The sequence below is a fragment of the Oxyura jamaicensis genome, chromosome 27 (genome assembly GCF_011077185.1).
Source record: "Oxyura jamaicensis isolate SHBP4307 breed ruddy duck chromosome 27, BPBGC_Ojam_1.0, whole genome shotgun sequence".
NCBI classification, from domain to species: Eukaryota; Metazoa; Chordata; class Aves; order Anseriformes; family Anatidae; genus Oxyura; species Oxyura jamaicensis.
The window spans coordinates 3,714,070-3,737,504 of NC_048919.1; the positions used below are offsets into that span (position 1 = coordinate 3,714,070).

Below are 23,435 nucleotides of genomic sequence, written 5' to 3' on the forward strand. Positions count from 1 at the left end.
AAACTCCGACATTTTCCAGTGCTCAGCATTCGAGCACCTCATTGCATTTGTCCCTGCAGACGCAGAGGGAAAGGCCTTTCTGCGGGGCTCCCAGCAGCTGGTTGTTCGCCACCCCCTGCCCTCCTGCTCCCCGGGGATCGCTCCCGAGCACCCCTCCCACTCAAACCTTGCCCTTAGACCGTTTGGTTTCCTGGAAAGCCTTCACGGCACACCATTCCCCACCCGTCCCTCGTTCCAGTCCCCCGGAACGCGTTCCAAATCTAACCCTTCCTCAAATAAACGCCGGGCAGCCTCCCCCTGCCTCCCAGCCACGCCTCTGCTGAACCCCCCCCCCGCAGCCTTCCCCTGCTCTAGGCCCAGGCCCCTGCTCCACCTCCAGCTGTGGGGGTCTGGGGGGAGGAAGCTGCGGCCCGGCCAGATAAAAGAGCAGGGGGAAAATTCAAAGCAGGGCCCTGTGCCGGTCCCTCTGGAGAGGAGAAGTTGTGCCAGCAGCAGGCAGTTGGTCTCCCCGAGCGGCTCTCCCCATCTTCTTCCTGCATCTCCCTGCTCACCAGGCCGGCTGCTCCTGGCTGCAGGTAATGGGGGCAGCGGATGGGAAACGAGACCGGGCAACCCCACGGCGTGTAGGGGAACCCGGCGGGGGGACAGGACCTGGCGGGGGGACAGGACCCGGCGGGGGGACAGGACGAGCACGCTGCGAGGCTCCAGCTGCTGGAGGGACGGCACGAACCTCCCGACGGAACCAGAGGAGGCAGAAGCCACAGCTTTGGCTGTTAGATCCGGGCAAACGAGCAAAAGGCACCCATCAAGCTCAAGATCCTTGCAGCAAGGAGCGCTGCAAGATGCCTGATAACGTGGGAAATCAAGGACGGGGACCTCTGGTCGGGTCTGCCTGAAGGGTAGGGGAACATTCCAGAGCAGCAGCGGCATTACGGGCGTTTCTGAGAGCACCCCCCAGAAACCAACTCGAGTATTTCTCCGTTCTCCCCACCTCTCAACCTAAAACGAGGTTTTAAACACAAAGCTCCTCAGCCCTCCCGGCAGCTCTTCGCGTTCCACCTCCCGACGCGGGATCGGGGTAAGAGCACGCCCGGCAGCTCCGTAAAGCCTTGCTGCCGCTGCGCGGGCAGACATCTCTTCACAAGGACGCCGCCTGGAAGCGTTCCCTTCCCGCTGAGCGCAGCGGCTGTTGGCCAAGGGGAAATCACACGCAGGGAGGAGAAACGGGGAGGCGTCTGCCAGCGCACAGGTGTTCAGAAGAGCACACAAATGCAGTGAAAAAGTCCCGTAAACGCCAAAGATAGATTCTTTTTTTTCCACTGCCAGGCTGGCAGCTCGGCTTTTTTCCCTGTAGGATCCCTTCAGAGGGGGTCCTTCCAACCCAGAAATTCAAACCCACCTTTCGGATTCTCGGCCGCGCTTTTTAAGGCGCCGCCATTTGAACCCGATACCCACAGCTGCAAGAAACCAGAGGCCTTCACCCCTCGGCGCTGCTGGGTTTCAGCGCGGAGGAGGTCACGCAGCCGTGCCCCTGGCGGCTCTGACCGTACCTCGGGCTAGAAACACCGAAAGGAAAACCGACAGAATTCAAGTGGCCCAGCACCAGGGAGCTAAGCGCCGCTCCGCCTCGAGTCCAAGCTTTGCTTTCACCAAATGCTTCCCTCCAGGTTTCAAGCCCCGCGTTTTGCTTGGTTGCGTAGGAAGAGGCGAGAAGTCACCGGCTGGTCCCCGTCAGCCGGCCAAGTCTGTTCCAGCTGCACTGAGCCTTTCTGGGTCTGACCTCGACCACCACAGCACAGGCGTTGGAAAATTCAAGCTCCTTCGTTCCTGCAGGCTACACTCGAGCCTACGCGGCGCGGCCACCTCCCCGTAATTAAGGTTCCTTAACGATGCGCGGCATGGAAGTAGCACAATCCTTTACAACGGCTCAAAGGCTGCAGGTCGAGGCTCCGACTCCTTATGGCGCCGTCTCCGCTCGTTTCCCGGTGCTCCGGCCGCGGCAGTTTCTGTAAGCTCCTACCAGGAGCTGCCCCACCACGCCGCCCGTCACCCGTTCTCAGTTTCCAGAGCCGCAGAAAGCCGGCCGTTTGTTTCATCACCAGCAAACACCGCAAATCCAGCGTGCTCCAGAAAGCTGCCTCGGCTACGCGGCTGGTTCTGCACGGCGGATTTCAGTGTAACGGGCCTGGCCTTCCCTTCCCCCCCTTCGCCCCTCCAAGCACACCCCACGACGCGGCTGCCTGCCCTTCTTCAGCCTTGTGTCGGCCTCACTGGAGGAAATAACGGGCAAGGAGGAAGCGCGGAAGGCTGAGCAGGTGTCGCCGCAGCCCTGCCGCTCAGGTCCGAAATGAGATTGCATTTCTGGCCGCTCGCTACGGGCTGGAGGTAGGCAGAGCTCAGATTTAAAGCCCTGATCAGCTGAGCGTGACCGCGGAGGATCAGAGGGTCACCCAGCACACAAAGCTCGCCTTTCCCTCACCGCCCTTCAACAAAATCCCTCTCGCTCCAGACCGGGTAGTAAAACGCCTGCCTCCCACTCCGTCCCCGAGAAGGGGCCGCGCTGCTCTGCTCGACGGGTTCTGCACGCAAACGTTTGGGGATGAAAAGCCCTAAGGAGCACGAGAAATGAAACTGCCGCTTCTGAAGAGACTAACAGATGATTCACCGGACCGGCCAGGCTATTTCACGGTCTGGTCGTGCTCGCAGTGAAAAAACAGCGGGAGTTTTGGGAGCATCGCACAGGCCCTGCTAAGAGTGAGGAGATGTTACGAAACGGATCGTTTTCACTAAATCATGGAGAGGCAGGAAGCCTCCCCTGGCAGCACAAATCATTGATAAACGAGAAAGGAAGAACACGCTTAGAGGAATCACTGCCAACATCCCAACAGAGCAGGGAAACGAGACCGAGGAGGCTAAGGGAAGGACTGACAAGTGGGTACGGAACGGGCACGGCACGCGCAGCTCGCGGACAGCCCTCGTTTAAACAAACGCCGTCAGCAGCGCCGCGTCCTGCGGGGAGAGCCGTAACAAAGCGCGTCTCGTACCTTCAGCATCCTCCGCCGCTGCTCGCGGTCCTTCCGCCCCCTACAGCGGGCACCTCGTCGTCTTGCTGCTGTGACCCCGAAGCTTGTCCTGCTGGAAAACAGACACGGCAGGGATGACATCTATTAGCTCGGTCGGGATCCTTTTATCACCCCCGTGCAGCAGCCAAGGGACGGGATTTCCGATTTGCTCGCGTTGAAGGCGCTCGGGGCAACCCCCAGCTTTGTGCCCGCGCAGGAGCTGGCATTCCCAGCAGCGCTTCGTGATCTGGCAGATCCCACTTCCCTCATCCTAAAAGACGACCTTGTCTCTCCTCCCATTCCCAGCCACAGCCTGGGGAATTACCCAACATCAGAGATTTGTTTCCTAGATCAATATGGGCTGCATCAGATGTAAGAAGCTAACCACGAAGGAATGACAGCTCGCTCAGGAGGCCGTGCGTTAAAGATGTGGTTAAAGAGCAGCAGGAGAAGCTTTCTGTTCTCGGGACAGGCGAGCCCGCGGCTTCTTCGCTGGCACAGCAACTCGGCAGCAATTAGAGCTCCGCTTCCCCCGTCAGCCACTGCCAGGCAAGGCACAGCTGCTCGGTCACACAGCGTTACCTTCACTTCCTGAGACCCGGTTCGATTCGAGAGCGTTGGAGACGTGATCTAGAAAAAAAACCCTTTCCACAAAGGGCTGTGTCCTCTCCGATACCAGGCAGGCCCCAGCCAAGCTCCTCAGGAAGCGTTGCCGAACCTCTCGAGAGCGTGGCAGCCACGAGTTCTGAAGCGCGGGTGAAGAAAACGGGGGGGTATCGACCGGCACAAGGCAATCAGGAAAAAATTCCGGCGCTGGAGGAAAAAAAACCTACTCGGCTCACCTCAGAGCGCAGTACGCCAGGAGGTCGCGTGGGAAGAGACCATTTTTTGCCACGAATAATTACAAAAACAGGAGTTTTAAAGGACGTCGGCAGTTCCAGCTGGCACGGAAACCTTACCCCAGGAAGAGCCATGTTGCTGCACCGCACCTCAAACAGGACACGAGCCCCCGAAATCGGTATCTCTGCACACCCCAAGCATCACTTATTTGCCTACATATTTTTCTCTAGCTAGAGGAATAAAGCAGAGCGATCTCATCTCGTAACAAAAGCTGATAAAAGCCGCCGGTCCCAGCTCGTGATACGCCTCCTCCAGCTACGCCCTCCCCCTTCTCCGGCCGTTTGGTATCGGCGGCTGATATCCAGCTCGGGGTTTCTTCAGCTCCTTCGGTTTAAGATAAAGATAAAGCTGAGTGAACAGAGGTCCTGCCAAACTGACGGCACGTTTGATACTCCTGTAAACCAGAGCACCCCGGGAACGGGGTCACTCCACGTACCAACCCGGCAGTAGCTTCTCGCTCTCCCAAATCTTTTTGCCTAGCTCTGGTTCTGACTCCTGCCTAGCTCCCCCTTCTCCTGCTACAATCTTCTCTCGCTCCTCGTTTTCCCAGCCTCCAGCACAACCTCCAGGGGTCCTCCACCCTTTAGCGTGGGGGTGACACTGGGTTCCCGCCACCTGCGCCCTATTTTCACTTAGGACCTAAGCGCGAGGCACATCCTAAGCACCCACTCCTCTCCCTCCGCTAGTGCCCGAGGCGCAGAACACGGCGATTTGGGACTGCTTTTTAATTAGCGGAGCAAGTAAAGCCAAATTCTGCCCCCCCTACACACACAAGTTGCTGTTAATATCCCCAACGTTCTTACTACAACCAAGACATTTATGTCAGCCAGGAACTGGGCTACGAAGCGTCTGCAGCTGGTTGTCCGTGGCACCGCAGCCAGTTTTAAGGCAAGAACTGCCTGCATAGTCCCAGAAACGCCAGAAGGGATCAGAGTTTCTCCTCCTCTTCCCACACCAGTGGGATTCGTTGTGCCAAACAGGTTTTGTTCTTACACCTGTGAAAGTCTGTGCCGTCGGACTGAACAACCTGAGCAGAGTTTTCCTTTAAGGAAGCTCGCGGTGGACGTGATTGATTAGGAAGAGAGGCGTTAACAGCGGTGCCAGGCAGCCGGAGAGCACTGCCTAGGCTGGGAGGAATGTTTTAAAGGATCAGGTCACAAATCCAAACGCTGACAAGAGAATCCAAAAAAAAAAAAACCCACCTTATTTTGGCAGGAACGGGACAAGGATGGCATAAAAATATCTGTCCTACCAACAGGCTTCAGTCAGTCCTATTTTGCCAGGGCAAAGTGTACTTTTATTGCAATTATTTAATAATTCGATTATGCTACGAGACCCAGGGGAGGGAGGGAGCCAGGAAGCGTGGCTGTACTCAGCTGTAACTAAGTGAAAAACTTCTGTTTCCAGCAAGACTCAGACTGGATCCTTTTTCCATTACAATTTAAAAAAAAAATGATGTGGGCCAAACTGGCTTGACCTTGCTCCTGCTGCCAGAAAACACAGACTCGACTCAGATGTCTGCACGCCAGAGCCCCCGGGGAAAGAGTGACTACGTGGATTCTGTGCAAGTCAACTGAAACGCTGCTGGACAGAGCACAGCTAGCTGGAGGTGTGAGACCTTTGGCTCAACGCGGGGTACGTGGCTGCTTTTCTTCACAAAGGGGTTTCTGGGGTTATTTATTCTACCAGTCAGTATCCATTCAGATCTCAACCAGGCTTAAATAAAAGAAAGCCGCCCACCCCTAACACACACAGCTTAGCAGGAGCCTGCTCTGTTTTATCAGGGATCAGGGCACGGGGAAACAACAAGGGTTAGGCCTCAACTGGTTGCTGAGCTGCCTCCAAACGCGTCCCCAGAACTGGGCTCCTCTTGACGTACAACAGCTGGTGCATATTTTTTTATTCGCATGGGAGTAAAAAAAAAATACCATGCCAATGCAGAAATAAACCCAGCAGCCTCGACGAACATCAGCACTACTATTGTCTGAAGTAAACACGTTTGTTGCTGTCGGGTTTGCTTCTGACCGTGTCCCAGGGCCCCGGGGAGAGCTGGCCTCTTCAGCTCTGAGCAAAGCACGGCTCAGAAAATCCGTAACGCCGCACTCGCTGTCAGCCCGGGCCCCCCCAGCCTGTTTTCTACCCCGTTAAATTCTGTCCTTTGCACCTCCTACCATGTGGGTACACGTATCGGCATTTAACTTGTTTGCACGTCACCGACTAGACTTTGTTTAATCCAGTCAAGAACCAAATTCCAGCTCCTCGGCTGGCGACAGAATGATTTCGGCCCCGAGCCTTGCAGGGCCAACGCAGCTCAGGTCGCTCAGGGACCTGTCCAAAAATACAAGCAGCAGCGAGGCCTCAGGTATAGCAAGAGGGCCCTCGTGAGACACAGCGACCCACTTCTACGCAGACTTGAAGCCACATCAAATTGGGATCAGAAATTCTTCACGTTTCACATGCTTGGATCCACGGGTTCTCTGACGCTGCTCTACTGCCCTGACCTTCCACATCTCAAAACCACACGCTGAAAGGTATGAAGCTGGAACCCAAACCAGATGAAAGTCACCTCTAACTCACCTTCAGAAGACACGAAGGTGAAGTGAAGCAGCCGTCCTGGATCTTCGTATCCGCGTAACAATGCTCTGGATAGCTGCAGCACTCAACCATTATCCCAGTCTTTGTCAAACTCTAGCCCCCGGGGCCGGACTGAGATGGTGCCTAAAAGCAAGAAGGATTTGTTGAAGCACAGTACGTTAATGGAAAGCTGCTGTAAAAACATCTGGTGTTTGTCCTACCTGCCTTAAAACACGCTTAAGCGGGTAAAGTAACCCTGCAGGAACGCAGCCTAACAAATAACGCACGAGGCAATTAAAGCGATCGCTTTACCATTAATAAAGCACTGAGCAACTGAGACACCTGAAGTCATTTACAAGCGTTAATTCCGCTTCCTAATTCCTACATAAACAAGCCTACTTGCTGCTATCGCTGCCGGAAGCCACGGCTACGTTGAGATCCCTCCGGCAGATCGCTCAGTGCCACGTCTCCAGAGCAACCGAGGGAGTAAACTGGATTTGAAATCTAATTCCAACCGGTTGCTGCCCACATCTGGTCATGGAGACTTTTTTCTGTGTGGAAATTCCCCTTCCGCCACCTATATTTGCTAAGGTTCAGCAAGAGATGCTTCTGTTTGAACAGCACACTTCAGTTTCAGTGAGTTTTGGTAACGGGCTAGACAGACTTGAGAGTTAGCTGGATTTTTGGGTAGCTAACGGCTTGGCATCAGCAGCGATCTCGAATATAGACACACATACACAAAGGTATACGAGAACCTAGGATTTAAAAAGCAAAACTCACTTCTCTGCGTGGTCTAACATGACATTTCAAGACATCAAGCACGTGCTAAACTTTCTTGAGATGGGACACCAAGAAATTCCTCCCTCCCTGCTTGGAAAATTGGGACTGTTACGAGACTGAGCGCAACTGCAGAACCTTACTGAGGGGGTTTCCCTCCGGTGGGGATGTGGATGAGCACTGGTTTCGCCCCCTGAAGGTATCATTCCTTCCCTTCACAAACCAGTTCCCAACTTCACTCGCTCCGGGTGAAGTGGTTTCACGCGCTGACATCTAGTGGTGAAGCCAAACGCGGAAGGCACCTGCAGGCACAGGCAGCCCCTCGTTTCCCACTTCTCCGCGTTCTCCCCCAAAACAAATCTAAAATTTCAGCTCTGACAAGTGCTGGTAACGCAACTCCTTCGGTACTAATCGTTGGCGTGTGGCCAAGGCCTGTCCACACCCTCCACATAGAAATCCGTTTAAAAATGCTGATTTTTATTTCTACCAGGAGCCTCCTAAGCTTGGGCTGGGTCTGAAAGCGTGCGGCAACAAGATGTTAAACCCCAAGAGCCTGAACGCACACAAACAGAAGAGGCCTTAAAAGCTCCACGGTGGTCACAGCACGATTCGGTCGCTGCCCTTCGGAGAACACGAGGCAGCTCAGCGAACGTGAGGCCACCTCCCCTCGTCTTACCCCCTGCTCTACGAACACACTGGACGCTCATCAAAACCTGCACGCAGGTTTACAGCCGGCGTTTCCATTTCAAACAGGAGACAGACAGCACGGGGAACGGGATCCCTGGCTTCTGCTCAAGCACTGCCAGCTCTAGGGAAGTTATTCACCCCCACCCGCTGCTGCGTGCTTTGCTTTTCCACCAACATCCTGATGCTGGTGGTGAGTCCTGCTAAGCTCCGTTCATGATAATTATTTCACGAGCTGCAGTAACACCGGGAAGTTCCAATTAATTCCTTTCTTGTTTTAACAATTCAGCGCTACCGCTCTCACTTGATGCCTAGTTTTGAAGGGAGGAACCCTCCAGCTATCACTGACAGGTAACTGGTTCAACGTGATATGGTAACAGGGAACTTTTGACACGGTCATCCTATTCTTTACTCTTCTTCATCTTCATTTGGGTACTTGCAAGGTCCAAAGACGTTACGCTAAAGCCACCTTTTAAGCTAATTGTAACTTTTCCCACAAAGATAGATTCTCCTTAATGCAAGAAAAGACGGAGATACAATCGGCAAGACCTTTAAAAGCTTCTTCATTGCTCCTGACTGCCCCACTAGAGCCCTTCACTCATTCACGCTTGCAAAGTCTCAGCTTTGTCTCATGGAAAATCCATGGGAGGTAAGAACTGTGGTGTGTTCAGACCAACTCCTCCCTTCTCCACCTGTTAAGGATCGGGGCGCTTTTCTTCATTCCCACTCCTACCGTCCTTTGGGGCAATAGTTTTCAACGCAAATTATACCCTTAAACTGAACATTTCAGGCTAGCCCAATAACTGGAGAGCACGATGCTCGTTAGCCTATCACTAGATTTTGGCTTAATCGCAACTTGAGATTCACTGAAGTTTCTGTGTGCCTTCAGCGATGCTGTTCCTGTAACACTGAACACTGCAGCGTCGCTTTCTGCTGCCGTCACCTCACCCCAGGACGTTTGCAAACTGGTTCACTGCAATGCCCAGACTTCGGAACGAGCTGTTCCCCTACCTGGGGTTTTCACGTTTTCACAGTTTTCCTGGTGCACACACGCTTCTTTGGGAACGTTCCCGCTTGGGACCACGCGTACCGCTCCCCATTCTCCTCTGCTCGGGCAGAAGCAGGGCGCTTTCATCTCGGGCTCCTCCGTCGGGTTTCCCTTTCAACGCCTCACGGGAGATCGGCCAGACCTAGGAGCAATAACAACAACCCGGGATGAAAGAAGTTACGTGAGGATGACGCGCGTTCACGAGGATTTCGGGATGAGGCCCTGAGACCTTCACAACCCGTAGAGCAGAGGTAGCTTCAGTTGCAAAGAAATCACGACTTTGACGAAAAACCCTTATTTTAACCCTTATTTTTTCACGCATTCGTGTTGTTGATGTACTACGCCCAAGCAACTCCTGCCTTAGCCACAGCTGAGGAAACGGCTCGCAGGCGCCCCGTGACCAGAAGCAGCTCCCCACGGAGCGCTGTGAGGGGACAAAACCCGAGGGGAGGGGAGCCCGGGGCAGCCCGCCCCCGCGGGGCCCGCCCAGGGAAGCGGGACCAGCCGGGCCGCCGCAGCCAGGAGCCGGGACCCCGGCGAGGCCGCTCCCGACAGCGGGGCAGGCCCCGGGGTGTCGCCTCCCCCCCCCCCCCCCCCCCGCCCGAAGAGCCCCGGGGACTCACCGCCGGTCTCCCCCGGCCCGCTCCGGGAAGCGGGAAGCCGCCTCTGCCCGGCCCTAAGATGGCCGCCGCGGGAAGGCGAGGTTTGCCCGAACTTAACATGGCTGCCTATGGGAAAACAGCCGCTCCTCTTCCCGGGGAAGCCCTCCAGCTTCATGCCCGCACTCAACATGGCCGCCGGCGCGGCGCCCGAAACTAAGATGGCCGCCAGCGGCTTCGCCCTCAGAGGCGCCGCCGGGCCGCCTGCCCGAATCCAAGATGGCGGCGCCCGCTGGCGTGAGGCTGGCTCGGGGTCACGTGACGGGGGGGTGTGGACCGTGTCCCGGCGGAAGCGTGAGGGACCGAGCAGGGAACAGGGACTGGCGGCGGGAGCGGGCTGGCGCCGCCGGAGCAGCCGTGCCGGAGGACGGGAGACGCGGCTGTCACCACGGAGCCCGCCGGCGCTAACACGGCGGCGAACGCCGCTTCACGGCCTGGGGGCGCCGGGGACCAAGCAACCTCGCTGCCCCCGCCCCCTCCGAGGATGCCGCGCAGGAAGGTGAGCGCGGCCGGGGGAACCGGGGAGGCGACCGGCGGCGAAGCGGCCGGCCCGGGCTGCGGCGACCCCCAGCTCCCTGCCCCCCTTCAGCTGCTTCTCACGGGTACAAAACCGGGGGGAAAATAGCGGCCTTCACCCCCCAGCGCCCGCCCCCCTCGCTCCCTGATTGGCTGCCCTGGGGACCCGCCGGGCGCTGATTGGTCGCTCTACCCGTCACTCATCGCCCCCAACGGTTAGCGATTCCCTCCCCCCCGCCTGTAGCTCGGTCCGCCCCCTGGCCTTTCCCATTGGGCAGCCAGTTGGAGAGGTGGCCGCGTATTGGTTGGGCTGTCTTGCCGGGCTGGCCGCTGATTGGTCTTCACGGCTGCCCGTCTACGCCCCCAACGGTTACCTCCCCGCGCGTGCCTTGTTCCTCCCTTCCCCCATCCCACTCCGCCCCCCCGGGGTGGATGTTTGTGGCAGCGAGGCTCGAACTGATTGGCTGGCGGACCCCGTCAATCATGCCCATCCGCCCCGCCCCTTCCCTCTCTGCTTTCCCATTGGCGAACTCTCCCCTCGGCTCCCTCCCGCGCGCGTTCTGATTGGCCGGGGCCGGCGAGGCTCCGCTGGGCGCAAAACAAAGCGGCGCGGGGGCCGCGCTCGCGCCGCGGCCGGCCTGAGGGGAGGCTGCGGCCCTCCCGGAGCCCTGAGGCGAGGCGGGCGCTGCCGTGTGCGCGGCCCGCCCTGCGTGGCGCCGCCTCGCCCGTCCCCTGCTGCCTTCCCCAGGGAGCCCAGGCCCTGTTTATCCCAGCACCTGCTGCTGTTGGGCTTCGTCCTCTGCTGCTTTGGGCAGCAGCTGGTGTGGGAGCGCTGCTGGTTTGGCAGCGGGAAGCAACAGCGGCCAGCTCGCACCACATCCTGTCCGCCCTTCAAATTGCATTTACCTTTGGCTTCACATAAAGTCGTGTCCTGCTGCGGGCTTTCTCAGTTCGCCTGTTTTCAGAAACCTGTCACTACTTCAGGCATTGCCTGCCGCTGTGTATGTTACACAAAAATGCTTCCTCTGGAGGAAAACACTGGGCATTTATTAGTCTGAATGTGTCACAAAATCACAGAGTCATTAAGGCTGGAAAAGGCGTCCAACGTCATCTGGTCCAACCATCCCCCTACCACCAGTGTCACCCACTAAACCACGTCCCTGCCACGTCCAACCTTGCCTTGAACCCCCCCAGGGCCGGTGACTTTACCTATTCAGCACCAAACATTTTCTGTGTGTCTTTATAGTATAAATACAGCCTACAAATTTCAGTGCGTTTGTGCTAATGCCTGGGTCTGTGGTGTTGTAGAGGAACGCGGGCAGTAGCTCAGACGGGACAGAAGACTCCGATTTCTCCACCGATCCCGAGCACACAGACAGCTCGGAAAGCGACGGCACATCGCGGCGGTCTGCCCGCGTAACCCGCTCCTCGGCCCGGCTCAGCCAGAGCTCTCAAGGTGAATGATTTGTTTCCTTAAACGCATACGTGGCAGGAGGCCTGGGGAATTCCACGTTCCTGACCTTTATAGCTTAAACGCTCGGATTTTATACCCAAATGAAAAAATCTAACATTTTTTTCATTGGGTTTTAATAAACTGTGGTAAAAAGCAGTCTTTCTAAGCGCCTGTTGGTGAAATGAGGTAGCACTTCCACTGGTGGTGGAAATCAAAATCTGAATATCCTCTGTTCAAAAAGTAAAGCTGCCTGCTTAAAGGAGGTGGGAATCAACCCCCTTCATTCTGCTGCCAGCTTTGCCTGTTTTTTTCTGAGCACTGTAAAGATTTACTTTCCATCTAATTAGTCAAATTGTTACCATAGAGAAGCTCGATGGATTTGTGCTTAAGGATTAGTGTTAGTTTCATTTGTTTTGTTTTGTTTGGGGGGTTGTCTGTACAGCAAGGGAGATGTGTTCTCGTGACTTGCCGATGCTGCTTTGCAATAAAATGTAATTAATGTATTGATCGTTATTTTGTATGCTTCTGCTGAGCAGTATAGGTTTACAAAACCATACACGGGGTCCCAAATACAGCTCCACACCAAAAGCAGCTTTGATGTTCTCAAGGGTTGTTTAAATGCTGATAGTTCTTATCTAAGCTAACTGTTATTAGCTTTGCAAATGGGAGTCATTTTGTAATTGCAAGTTAATTAAGTAATTGCATCCAGAGAAAGTGAATCTAATTCCAGATTCCTCAGTGTTTGTACGAGTGTCTAAGTTGTATGCTCAGAAGAACAGAGCCAACAGAGACCTATCTTTTTGCTAACAGACAGTAGTAGGACACAAGTCTGCGTTGATACCCAGCTGTCAGATGTTAGTATTACAGACCTCAGAGCACGTGTGAGGCAATTCACTGAATTACAGTGGTTATTACAGATGTAATTATGGTATTTCCATGAAATTAGATTCCAGCCCGGTTCGTAATCCACCATCATTTGGAGCAGAAGAGCCTGTCTATTCTACGAGGAGGGTAACTCGCAGCCAACAGCAGCCCGCTCCCGTGACTCCAAAGAAATACCCGCTCCGGCAGACTCGTTCATCGGGATCAGAAACTGAGCAAGTGGTTGACTTCTCTGATAGAGGTACGTAGGGTGCAGTGAGGTGTCGAGAGTTTGCAAAATGCTGTGGGAAAGAGTATGTGACTCCGTTCTCCGTGGGCACAGTATAATATCCTGAGGATAGAGGCTTTGAGACAGCTATCCAGAGTTGCTTTACGTATTTTTTTGAAAGCTTTCTTTCAGACCAATTTGTAACATCTTGATCCTTATTCAGACACTAAAAATGCAGCGGATCACGATGAGTCTCCACCTCGTACCCCCACCGGGAATGCCCCTTCCTCAGAGTCTGATATTGATATCTCCAGTCCAAATGTATCCCATGATGAGAGCATTGCCAAGGACATGTCCATGAAGGATTCTGGAAGTGACCTGTCTCACCGCCCTAAGCGCCGCCGCTTCCATGAAAGCTACAATTTCAACATGAAATGTCCCACTCCTGGTTGTAACTCTTTAGGTAATTTCAGCTCCAGGATTAATTTGTTGATTTTTGCTTTCCTGCGGTGATATTCAAAGTCCCCCTCAGTTGAGTTATACAGCTTAACAATATGCACTTAGTTAGGATCAGCAACATTACTGAGAAGTGGGTGTAGAGAAGGGATGTGGAGCATATCGGCAGGTATGTTCTTCCTGGAGGTGTTGTCTTGATGGGAATGTTTGGGAGATGATGGGATAAAGAGCAAGTTAGGAGTGTGAGCACAGGTGTGGGAGGAAAATGCAGAGTTTTGCAGGCAGGGTTCTGGTCTCTGACAAAAGCAGGTTTTCATAAACAAATGAATGCCGTCGTTTAATATATCTGGGTGCTTGCATGAAATGCAGTTAGTGTGAAAAGGATTTTCTTTGTTCTTAAAGCTTGTGCAATGAACCATGAAATGTTTTCCTCCTACCCCACTGGTAATAAACTGAGTATCTCCCCGAGAAGCTTGTATGCATTATCTGACCATCTGTGATACTTCTTAAACCTCTTTATGACCATATGTTAAAAGCGTTTATTTCTGATTCTTTGCAGGCCACCTAACTGGAAAACACGAGCGACACTTCTCCATATCAGGATGCCCACTGTATCATAATCTCTCAGCAGATGAGTGCAAGGTAACTGAGTCTTCTGTTTTATCTTCCTTACGCTTTCATGGAACAAAATGTCAAGACTTGTCATTTGTGAACAGCAAACAGAATTAGTGTGTTCCAGCCGACGTCTTTAGCTGTAGGACAGCGGTGTTTGTGTGTCAAATCATCTGTGAACTGCAGTTCAGAAAATTCACATAAACAGAGAAATGGAAAAGATGAAAGCTTTGATAGCAGTTTGCTGCAGCATTGACAGATGAGTTTTGATTTCCAGGTGCGAGCACAGAGCCGAGATAAACAGATTGAGGAGAGAATGCTGGCCCATCGGCAGGATGACAACAACAGGCACGCCACCAGACACCAGGTAAGGCTGCTAAGTGGAAAAACCTCAGCTTGTGGTTTCCAGTGACAAAGGCTTTAACTTGATCTCCCTTCTTCACTTGTCGGATAAGCTATTGTGCTGAGTCCTGACACTCCCATTTGCCATCTCCAATTTGTTTCAGCGGGGGAAATTTATTTTATCCCTTCAGTGAGAGACTGGAACAGCTAGTGAGAGCACAGAAATGGCATTGGCCAGTAATATTACAAAGGAGGCTGGAAATGTTCTCAGGATGATCTTTTCTGTGTGCTTTGATGTGTGTGACAAGAAAATTTCTGCAGAACTGTAAACCACCATTTTCCTCTGACTAAATCAAAGAGGATATAACCAAGGGGAATTACATTTCTCAGTTCACGAGACTTGAGCTTGAGTCAAGATGATTTCATGAGTCAGCTTTGAGCTTTCCACATGATTAAGCAGCGCATAAGGAGTGCACCCTGTCTTGTGGGACTGAGGTGCGTTGGCAAATGCAGGCCACAGAAAGAAGAAAAATTTACTGTTTTACATACTCGTGTTGTACTTGAAGTGCTTTCTGATGTGTGCAGTTTGGTTCAGAGACAACAAGCGTGGTAAAATAGAAGCCAGGGCAGAGGTTCTTCAGGGTGAGAAGGTGCAGGAAAATGTTTGAAGTGGATGAAGCCTAAAGAAGCTTTCAACCTCTTGTGTTTTGTTTCAGGCACCAACCGAGAGACAGCTTCGGTACAAAGAGAAAGTAGCTGAGCTCAGGAAGAAGAGGAACTCAGGATTAAGCAAGGAGCAAAAAGAAAAGTACATGGTAAAAGCAGCAATTTCATTCTTTGATTCCTTCCTGCCTGGAATGAGACCACTAAGTGGGAGTTTGGCTTTTGCAGTCGTCCTGCAACATTCTCAGCTAAAAAAGCTGCAAGATTCAACAGCTTAGTTGCAGTATGGCGGCAAAAACTCCTATTGTTATATTGTTCTAGGAGCACAGACAAACCTATGGCAATACTAGGGAACCTCTACTTGAAAACCTGACTAGTGAATATGACCTTGAGCTTTTCCGAAGAGCACAAGCACGGGCATCCGAGGACCTGGTGAGACTTCTAAATCACAATATGTCTCATAGCAAACGTATTTGTTCAGAAATGTGAATGTTTTCTGGGGTTTGTTGTACTTGTGCAAGCTTTTCTTACAAGAACTTCTGCAGCCCAGCCAAGGCAGCAACGTTAGGCTAGGGATAATGCTGAAGTGCCAGGCATTCGGAGGGTTTGCAGAAAGAACAGCTGGAGCTGAAAATCTTCAGACATGAACGCTACAGTGCCTTGCAAGAGCAGTAATTAGTCCTATCTAACAGGTGTTTTCTTTTCAGTGAGAGAGTGGATAGCTTCACCTGCTGCACCAATAGCTAAGGAGTGATTAAAAACAAAAGACAAAAGCCGCATTGATATGAGCCAGTGACTTTGAAACGGAGTTGAAATACTTGCGTTGTTTCTTTAGGTGCTTTTCAAAGCTACCTTCCATCTCCAGAAATGAACTAAAACATATTTTAATGCTTGCTGGTGACGACTGCATCTGGGATATCTTAAGGCAGGGCATTAGGCCGTATCCCTCTCCCTGCAGATGAGGGAAGAAGTATGAAGCAGCTTGTAGGTTATGTTGCTTTGGTAACAGAAAGAGTAGGATCCTAGTGTTAGCATGCTGCTAAGTTCTGATTAAAGATGTTTTCTGATGAAGGGAAGGCTTGCTGAGTACTGCCCATGGACAGGGCTCAGACGGAGTTTGCCTGAATTTAGAAGACTTGAAGTGAAGGATCTCCTTGGGGGAAATAAACAGGGCCCCTTCTTCTCAACGTCCTTTTAAATCTTCATTTTAATAGCCATCCATTTATTTCATTCGTAGGAAAAGTTGCGGCTCCAGGGCCAGATCACAGAAGGCAGCAATATGATTAAAACAATTGCTTTTGGCCGTTACGAACTGGATACGTGGTATCATTCTCCCTACCCAGAGGAGTACGCTCGCCTGGGACGTCTCTACATGTGTGAATTCTGTCTCAAATACATGAAGAGCCAGACAATACTGCGCAGACACATGGTAAGGGTTGGGGTAGATGGGATTCCTGAGCTTTAAATCAGCTGTGAGCATGTAGGTGTTTTTAAACATTATTATTGTTGTTCAGTCCTTCACTTTAGGAGGAGAGAAGATGGTGTCATTTTGAAGGAAAGGCTGCTTTTTCTAGATGTAGGCTTGATTTCTGTCCCATTTAGTGGATTACAGAGGAACAGAAAAGGGGCCTGGAATTAATTTTTTTTATCATAGCTAAAAAGTCTGTTTGTTTCCTGGTATATCCAGTAGCTGTTGTAAACCTGTTCTGCCCTTAAAACAGTAGTGTCACCCTGATTTTGTTTACTTGTCGTAGGCAAAATGTGTTTGGAAACATCCACCCGGTGATGAAATCTACCGCAAAGGCTCCATTTCAGTTTTTGAAGTTGATGGGAAAAAGAACAAGGTAACTAATTGCGATAATTCTCTTTGGGGTTATTCCTCAGAGCTGCTGTGCACCAGCAATTCCATCTACTGTCCGTATTGTGCTGGATCAGTAGCTTTTGGAGATTTGCGTCAAGATCCCTTTCTGAAAATGAATGGGGAGATTCTGCACACGGCCTCAGCAAATTGCCACTGCCCATCTCTTGGTTAGCTGGGGATATTCAAACTTGTGTTACGGTGGGAAGTAGCGTAATGTTACTGGGGGTGACCTCCTTAACCCTCAGGTGAAAGGCAGAACACGCACTGAACCAGTGGTTACAGATTCTAGGTAGAAGCCCTGAGCTTGTGCCCTGTTTCTAGTTGTGTCCAGTCTTGAAGGCTTCAGAGGGAAGAAAAAAAAAAACACACTAACTTTTGCATTGCTGGAAGCTGGGAGGAGTCTTTTGTATTTACCACAGATGACCTTGAAGGCTGGAATAAATACAATACAGCACAAGCAAGCAGAGATGCAACCTTTGCTCCCCTTCACCGAGGATGTGATATTCTGAACATTCAGAGATTAATATCACAAGCAAATTCCCACCCTTAGGAAGCTAGGCTTACCAAGTTTCATCATAAATGGAATTGTTTCCCAGCCCAGCTGCTCTATTAGCCTGTTATTTCTCAGATGATTCAGAATTTTCTTCTCATTTCCCTTGTACATCTGTTTTTCTCCACGCTTGGCACATTCCACCATAATAAACAGGTGTATCCTACTCTCCTTTTGCTTCTAGATCTACTGTCAAAACCTGTGTCTGCTGGCAAAACTTTTCTTGGACCATAAAACACTGTATTATGATGTTGAACCCTTCCTGTTCTATGTCATGACAGAAGCTGACAACACTGGCTGTCACCTGATAGGATATTTCTCCAAGGTGAGTTTGGAAAAAATCTTTATGTGTATTTATTATCCCAGATCTTTAGGATGAGGTTTAGGACACAGATTATCAGTACTGCATCTCTTCTCCAAGTCTCTGCAGTCTCAGGATTCGTTGCTTCCAGGAGGAGATAAAGTTTCAAACCTGATCCGTGTGAGTTGTTGATACCATTCACTGCAGGGACTGAAGGTGCTTTGCTGTAGCGTCTTTTGGCATTACTAGCAAGACACAAATCAGCCCAGATACGCTACTGTCACCCGTAAGCACAGTGGTGTCTTAAATGTAGGCAAAAGTAATGCTTAAAAAGAATCTAAAAAGATGTAGAGGAAAAATACATCTAAAAATGTATTAGTCGCTGTGTTTTTTCTTATAAATTACTTGGAGGAATAAAAATGCTTAGATGGAGAAGCTGAGAAGCTCAAGTAACTTAAACAGATCCTTCAAGAAAGTCACTGGCTAAGTTTAGTGTTCAAGGCAATTTTCTGAACTGTATTCTGGGCCCTGTTTGCTCAGTCACGTTGCCTGCCTAAAATAATAGGCAATCTCTTTGTTTAGTCCCAAGTGAGAGTGTTAATAATTGGGAGTGTTACTGGAGTGTTATTGGCTGTCATCCCAAGCTTAAAATTTTGCACCAACCACCCAATGGCTAATAAAGTAAGACGCTAAGCTAGGCTGGTAGCTGAAGGATAATCCAGTTACTTGTTTTTAGGCAGGTTTTCCTACCGTCGATCCTCTCACCTGTACCATTATCAATTGCACAGGCTTGTTCCATCTGTTGGGATTATGGTGTACCCAACTGTAGGTGCAGATCTAGATCTGTTAATCTATTCTCTGTGTTCTTGGTTTTAGGAGAAGAATTCTTTTCTCAACTACAATGTTTCCTGTATCCTGACAATGCCTCAGTACATGAGGCAAGGTTACGGCAAAATGCTCATTGACTTCAGTAAGTATAAAGGGAAAAATTCTGGAAACATTCTGTCCAGTATGACAGTTTCACCAAAAAATCTTACCGTGTCTGGTGACTTTTGAGCAGTTGTCATTATACCCCATTTCTGTTTGTGCTGAGGAGGGTAACAATCACGATAAAGTAGTTTAGGAAGGACAAATAACTTTTCTTTCCTTTACAGGCTATTTGCTTTCTAAAGTCGAAGAAAAAGTTGGCTCTCCAGAACGTCCTCTGTCTGATTTGGGTCTCATCAGCTACCGTAGCTACTGGAAGGAAGTTCTGCTTCGTTACCTGCATAATTTCCAAGGAAAAGAGATCTCTATAAAAGGTATGTTTTCAAGCTAAATAAACTTGTCGTGAGTTGGTTCAGGAGCATACCAGTGCATCCTATTCACTCATTTTCCTCAAATGGGAGGTAGGTCGTGCATTGATACAGGTGTTTGTGGAACGCTCCTGTACTTGGGGATGGCTCCTTTCCAGTCCTGCCACCCTTAACATTAAGCCAGCCTGCAGAGTTTTGAAACCATGTACTGGCTTCTTCTTTTAAAAACGTTTTTGGAAAAGGTTCAGTAAAGAACTTCATACAGCTCTAGATTAGAATGTTGTTTTTACAAAGAAAACTGGCTACCCAGTTGGCCACAAAGCGAGTGGCTTTCAGACATTTTAGATAAAAGCTAAGATCATTTAAACTTCTTTTAATAGCATTTTTATATTCAAAACAGTCCCTAGGAATATGCTGTGTTTCATAGCAGTATCAAGGTTGTTCGCATACTACCTTGGATCCTAAAAGCAGTATCACTAAGTCATTACGACATTCTCTTTCAACTGATTATTGCCCAGTGCTTCCTCTAGGTTGGCTTTCAGATTTTGGGTGAGCTGGGCTGTTTCCCTACAGCTCCGCCTGGCTTGTATCCATAACTTGTGTTCTCTCAAGCTATTTGTAATCCATCAGTCCTCTAGAGCCAAACGATGACAGCCACATGACCACAGGTCGAGCAGATAACCAGGATGGTCAAAGGGTGCAGGTCAGGCAGCAGCAATAACGCTGCACGTTAACACTCCTTAGTATCTGCACGGCATTTTGTGTGTATCGCCTCAAAAGGCATTGCCTAAGACTTGTAGTGGAAAACTTTCTATTGTAGGGCATTGCAGTGGAATCTGTTTCTGTTCTAACATACTCTGACACTGGTTTGCAGAAATCAGCCAGGAGACCGCTGTAAACCCTGTCGACATTGTTAGTACGTTGCAGGCACTTCAGATGCTGAAGTACTGGAAGGGAAAACACCTGGTCCTAAAAAGACAGGTAAGATTTCTGCTGGCTCTTTCTGCGCTTGTTTCTTTACGTTTAGCTGGTGCATTCACATGAAGTGGAATCAGCATTTCGTTTGTTTCGTGCTGGGTTTCCCAGCCTTTTGATTCTAGCGGGGGAGCACCGTGATTTTGAAATGCAGCAGCTAATAAAATAAAGCATGGGTATGGAGAATTATTCTTTAGTAGTGTAGGAACACGCTGCGCCAACTGTACTTTTCTTTCTGTACGCAATAACATTACTCATTGTAAGCAGCTTTTAGGGGAGCAATGGATCAACATTCCCATCGTGCTCCTCATCATGCCAGCCCTTTACTGGGCAAATGTATGAGACAGCAGTGAGCTGAATTCATGGAATCCTGAATGTGTCACGTTTGTATCCTCATTAGAAATGAGACCAGTGGTTTATACATCCCGGAATACACAACAGTTTCTCTCATTCCTTTCCCCTTCCCTGAGACTACACTCTGTAGCTACAAGTAGCTTTATCATGTGGTTGGAAGTGCTTCTAGTAACACTACGAAAGGGTTATTTTTGTCGTGCTCAGCTAGTCATCTTCAGATTGCTGGGCATTGATGTTTGGTGCTGTACCGTGGATAATTCTCCACCACGGACTGTTTGTTTTTAACGCGCCCTTTCATGCTCTCTTCCCTAGGATCTGATTGATGAATGGATAGCCAAAGAGGCAAAAAGATCCAACAGCAACAAGATAATGGATCCCAGCTGTTTGAAATGGACCCCTCCTAAGGGAACTTAACTGTCTGTCACTCCTGAAGCCAGTGAACCCCAGCAGTAGGAAATACCCTAGGGATCTCTGTTGTATCTGTTGCTGTTGTGATTGGCTGGTACAGTACCCTCCCGAAAGATCAGTTCCCCTTGGTACTGTTCTGGCCCAGATCTTTTGTGCACACCACAGACGCTAGTTCTGAGGAACTTTATGTTTCGGCCTCAATGAGGTTGCAAGGATTGGATCTGTATAGGACCCAAACAAAGCTCCTAGCAGCACTGGCCCAAGGAGTTCTGATATCTGGTACTGTACCTGTCCAGTCACTGGTCTCACCCTCACGTTCTTATTCCAATGAGGTTGTGTTGTGTCCTGTAATCTGGTTGTTTCTTCCTTCAGGTTCCTTGCTTTGTAAGTAACGGAGATAACTTCTGTGGCTTTTGAACAAGGTCTAATAGTGCTTGTTTGGGGGAAGTCTGGTTTTCTAACGAGCTGCAATTACACTGACTTCAGCATTTTAACTAGTCCTGCCTGACGGACTGTTCCATTCCGTGTATCAGATAGTTTTAGTAAGGTAACACGTCACCTCTTTCAGCAGTGTTTTCCATATAATATAGCAGGTCTTCACATAGTTAATATTGTGCGGTCAGAAGCTTACATATCTTGTAACTGAGTGGTGTGATTGTTAGTGTTAACCCCAGAGGAGTCAAGGCTAAGTGTCTGAGAACATCACAGTCACGTGCTTCACGGAGCTGCTCTTGGTACGGGCTCCTGGAGCTACCACAGTACCACATCTGTTGGAGAGACCTCTTTCATTACACATTGCTGCTTTCCTGGTTTCTCTCTTAGAGTTGGTGGGTTCCTTTACACAGAAATAGCCCCTTTCAGTATATTTCACTGGAGATATTTTTTCCCAGAATGGTCTTCCTTGATTCATATGTCTCTTCCTACTGGAGAGGAGTTTTTCCTCTAGACTGAAGAAATAAAATCTTTACTATAGGTAGATATTTGATAGCCTTGTCCAAACAGCCACAGAAACTCTGAAATACAAATATTGTCAGTTGTTGGATTGCCTACAGTGTACGTTCTGTGCATCAGTGGCAGCTCCAGTTAGCTACGTGGATGGTTTGCTTCTCTTTGACAGTGCATCCTTGTTTGTCTTTGTAAAACAAAAAAGCTTTTACTTCCTCTGTCCCATCAGCACCACTGGAAGAAACTATTGTACAACGGCTTTCAAGTATAACCACTGTCCTTGTGCCACAGGTTTGCTATATGGCTCCAATGGGATTAAAAGTGGGGGGACACAGTCTTGGAGCAGATGATGGCAGCATCACGTAGTGCCAATTTCCTTTAAACTTCCAGTGCTTTCTCACTGAATGGTGACTGAAGCGAAGCACTTGCAATGTACCGGTAGGTAGGAGCCGTTTCCTGTTAACCACTGACCCATCCTTACGTGGAAAAGTTCTCTATTGCCCTTCTGATGGTTGTCTGCCTTTCTCTGCCTCCCTTAAGAAAAACAAAAGAAAAAAAAAAAAAGAAGAAAAAGGAAAAGGAAAAAAAAAGATCATCAGTACATGATGTATATTGTGGGCATTACTGAAGTTTGCTGTTTCATGCCCTTTGCTCTTGTATTGTAACTAACTCCAGATACTCACGAAACTATCCAACAAAGTAGATCTCTTGTGGAGTAGGGAAGAAGGCCATTCTTGTGCAGAAGCTAAACCCTGTTCCCATGATGTGGTAGAATGTGCTATTCTTGTATCTACTTCTCAATAAAGCATGTTCTCTGCTCATGTTTGTGCCTTTTCATTTTTATTTTATCCGATACGCTCCCCTGCACCTTCATTTAAGTGAAGCCGGTGCTTTCCGTTGCAAGGGACTAATTTTGAACCTGCCTTTGCGCCTGGTGTGTTAAGGATTGTGGCTGTAGCAGCCTCCGAGTTGGATGTTTTAGAGGTAGCCTCTTTTGTATGTTCACTTGAGAGCTGACTGTGCCCAGGAGGCTACCGTGAGGTTGTTGCCAGATGCTGGCAGCTTAAGTATGTCATCCAAAACCGGGATAGCACATGTCAACCTGAAGCTCTTGTAAGAAGGAAGGATTTTTCCTGAAAGTGATAGCCCTAGGTTTTTAGCCTTTTCTTCTCCGCTTCCATGACCGTATCTCCTTGCTTCTTGTTATGCAAGGACATCGGGCAGCGAAGTCCTTGACGTTCAATAAACAGCGTCTGAAGTTCAATGCATTGCTCAGACATTTTGAGTCCTTGATACAATTTCTGACACCAGACAGTCGGCTTTTCTGCGTAACTCAATGGAATGAAGAGGAGAAAAAGTTCTTGGGACTCTGGGTAAGCTGCAGAGAGGCTCAGGTGCTGTGAAGAGTGAGTCTGGGGTGGTGATCACGGCTTGGGGCTCCACATTCTTAGCTTATGAGCAAACGAATTGAGGTGGTAGCCTTGTTCTGTCTGAGATGGATGAAGAACAGATAATCAACCCCCCCCACATTTCCCTGAGCAATGGTGTTTGCTAGCTCACATCAAGGCTCTTCCTATTTCTGTCTTAATTTAAAGACCATTTCCTTAATTTAAGATCATTAACAAAATACCATTCGGGAGCATTGCTTTCACTTGAGCACAGTTTTGCGCAATGCCAGTTGCCCTTTTTATTTGTGCAAGTACAGAGGGATACGGCGTGATTCAGTTTGTAGATCTCTGGGCAGAGAGACAAGAGGGTAAGTGTTTTATTCGCCACGCTGCTCTGCTGTGTGACAGCCAGCCCCTCCAGGCTTTCGTTTCCCGTATTCTGCCCGGTCTGTTTATGTTGCGAGTTCTCTGGGGCAGTGACTCTCTCCCTGTACATGTACAATTCTTAACACGATGGGGTCT

At 49.9% G+C, this 23,435-nt stretch overlaps 1 protein-coding gene and 1 long non-coding RNA gene across 4 annotated transcripts; one reads left to right on the forward strand and one right to left on the reverse strand.

Annotated features, from left to right (window-relative positions):
* Window positions 1–2,975: 2,975 nt before the first annotated feature.
* LOC118178893 lies at window positions 2,976–9,240 on the reverse strand. Of its 3 annotated transcripts, none has more exons than XR_004756320.1 (3): window positions 9,079–9,240; window positions 6,540–6,680; window positions 2,976–3,132 (listed from the first exon to the last, which is right to left on the reverse strand). It is a non-coding gene; the product is annotated as an uncharacterized LOC118178893 (long non-coding RNA). The 3 variants fall into 3 exon arrangements; XR_004756319.1 differs by having other exon boundaries at window positions 2,976–3,135; XR_004756321.1 differs by lacking the exon at window positions 2,976–3,132 and adding an exon at window positions 3,836–5,846.
* A 446-nt stretch (window positions 9,241–9,686) lies between these two features.
* On the forward strand, window positions 9,687–22,346 carry KAT7 (lysine acetyltransferase 7). The gene is made up of 15 exons (XM_035347755.1): window positions 9,687–10,203; window positions 11,529–11,676; window positions 12,620–12,796; window positions 12,987–13,226; window positions 13,779–13,861; window positions 14,109–14,198; window positions 14,890–14,988; window positions 15,158–15,268; window positions 16,074–16,265; window positions 16,591–16,680; window positions 17,432–17,572; window positions 18,425–18,518; window positions 18,703–18,849; window positions 19,718–19,824; window positions 20,485–22,346. Exons 1-15 carry the CDS (start codon window positions 10,189–10,191, stop codon window positions 20,584–20,586), a joined length of 1,836 nt encoding a protein of 611 aa, XP_035203646.1. The 5' UTR covers window positions 9,687–10,188; the 3' UTR covers window positions 20,587–22,346.
* Window positions 22,347–23,435: the final 1,089 nt, after the last annotated feature.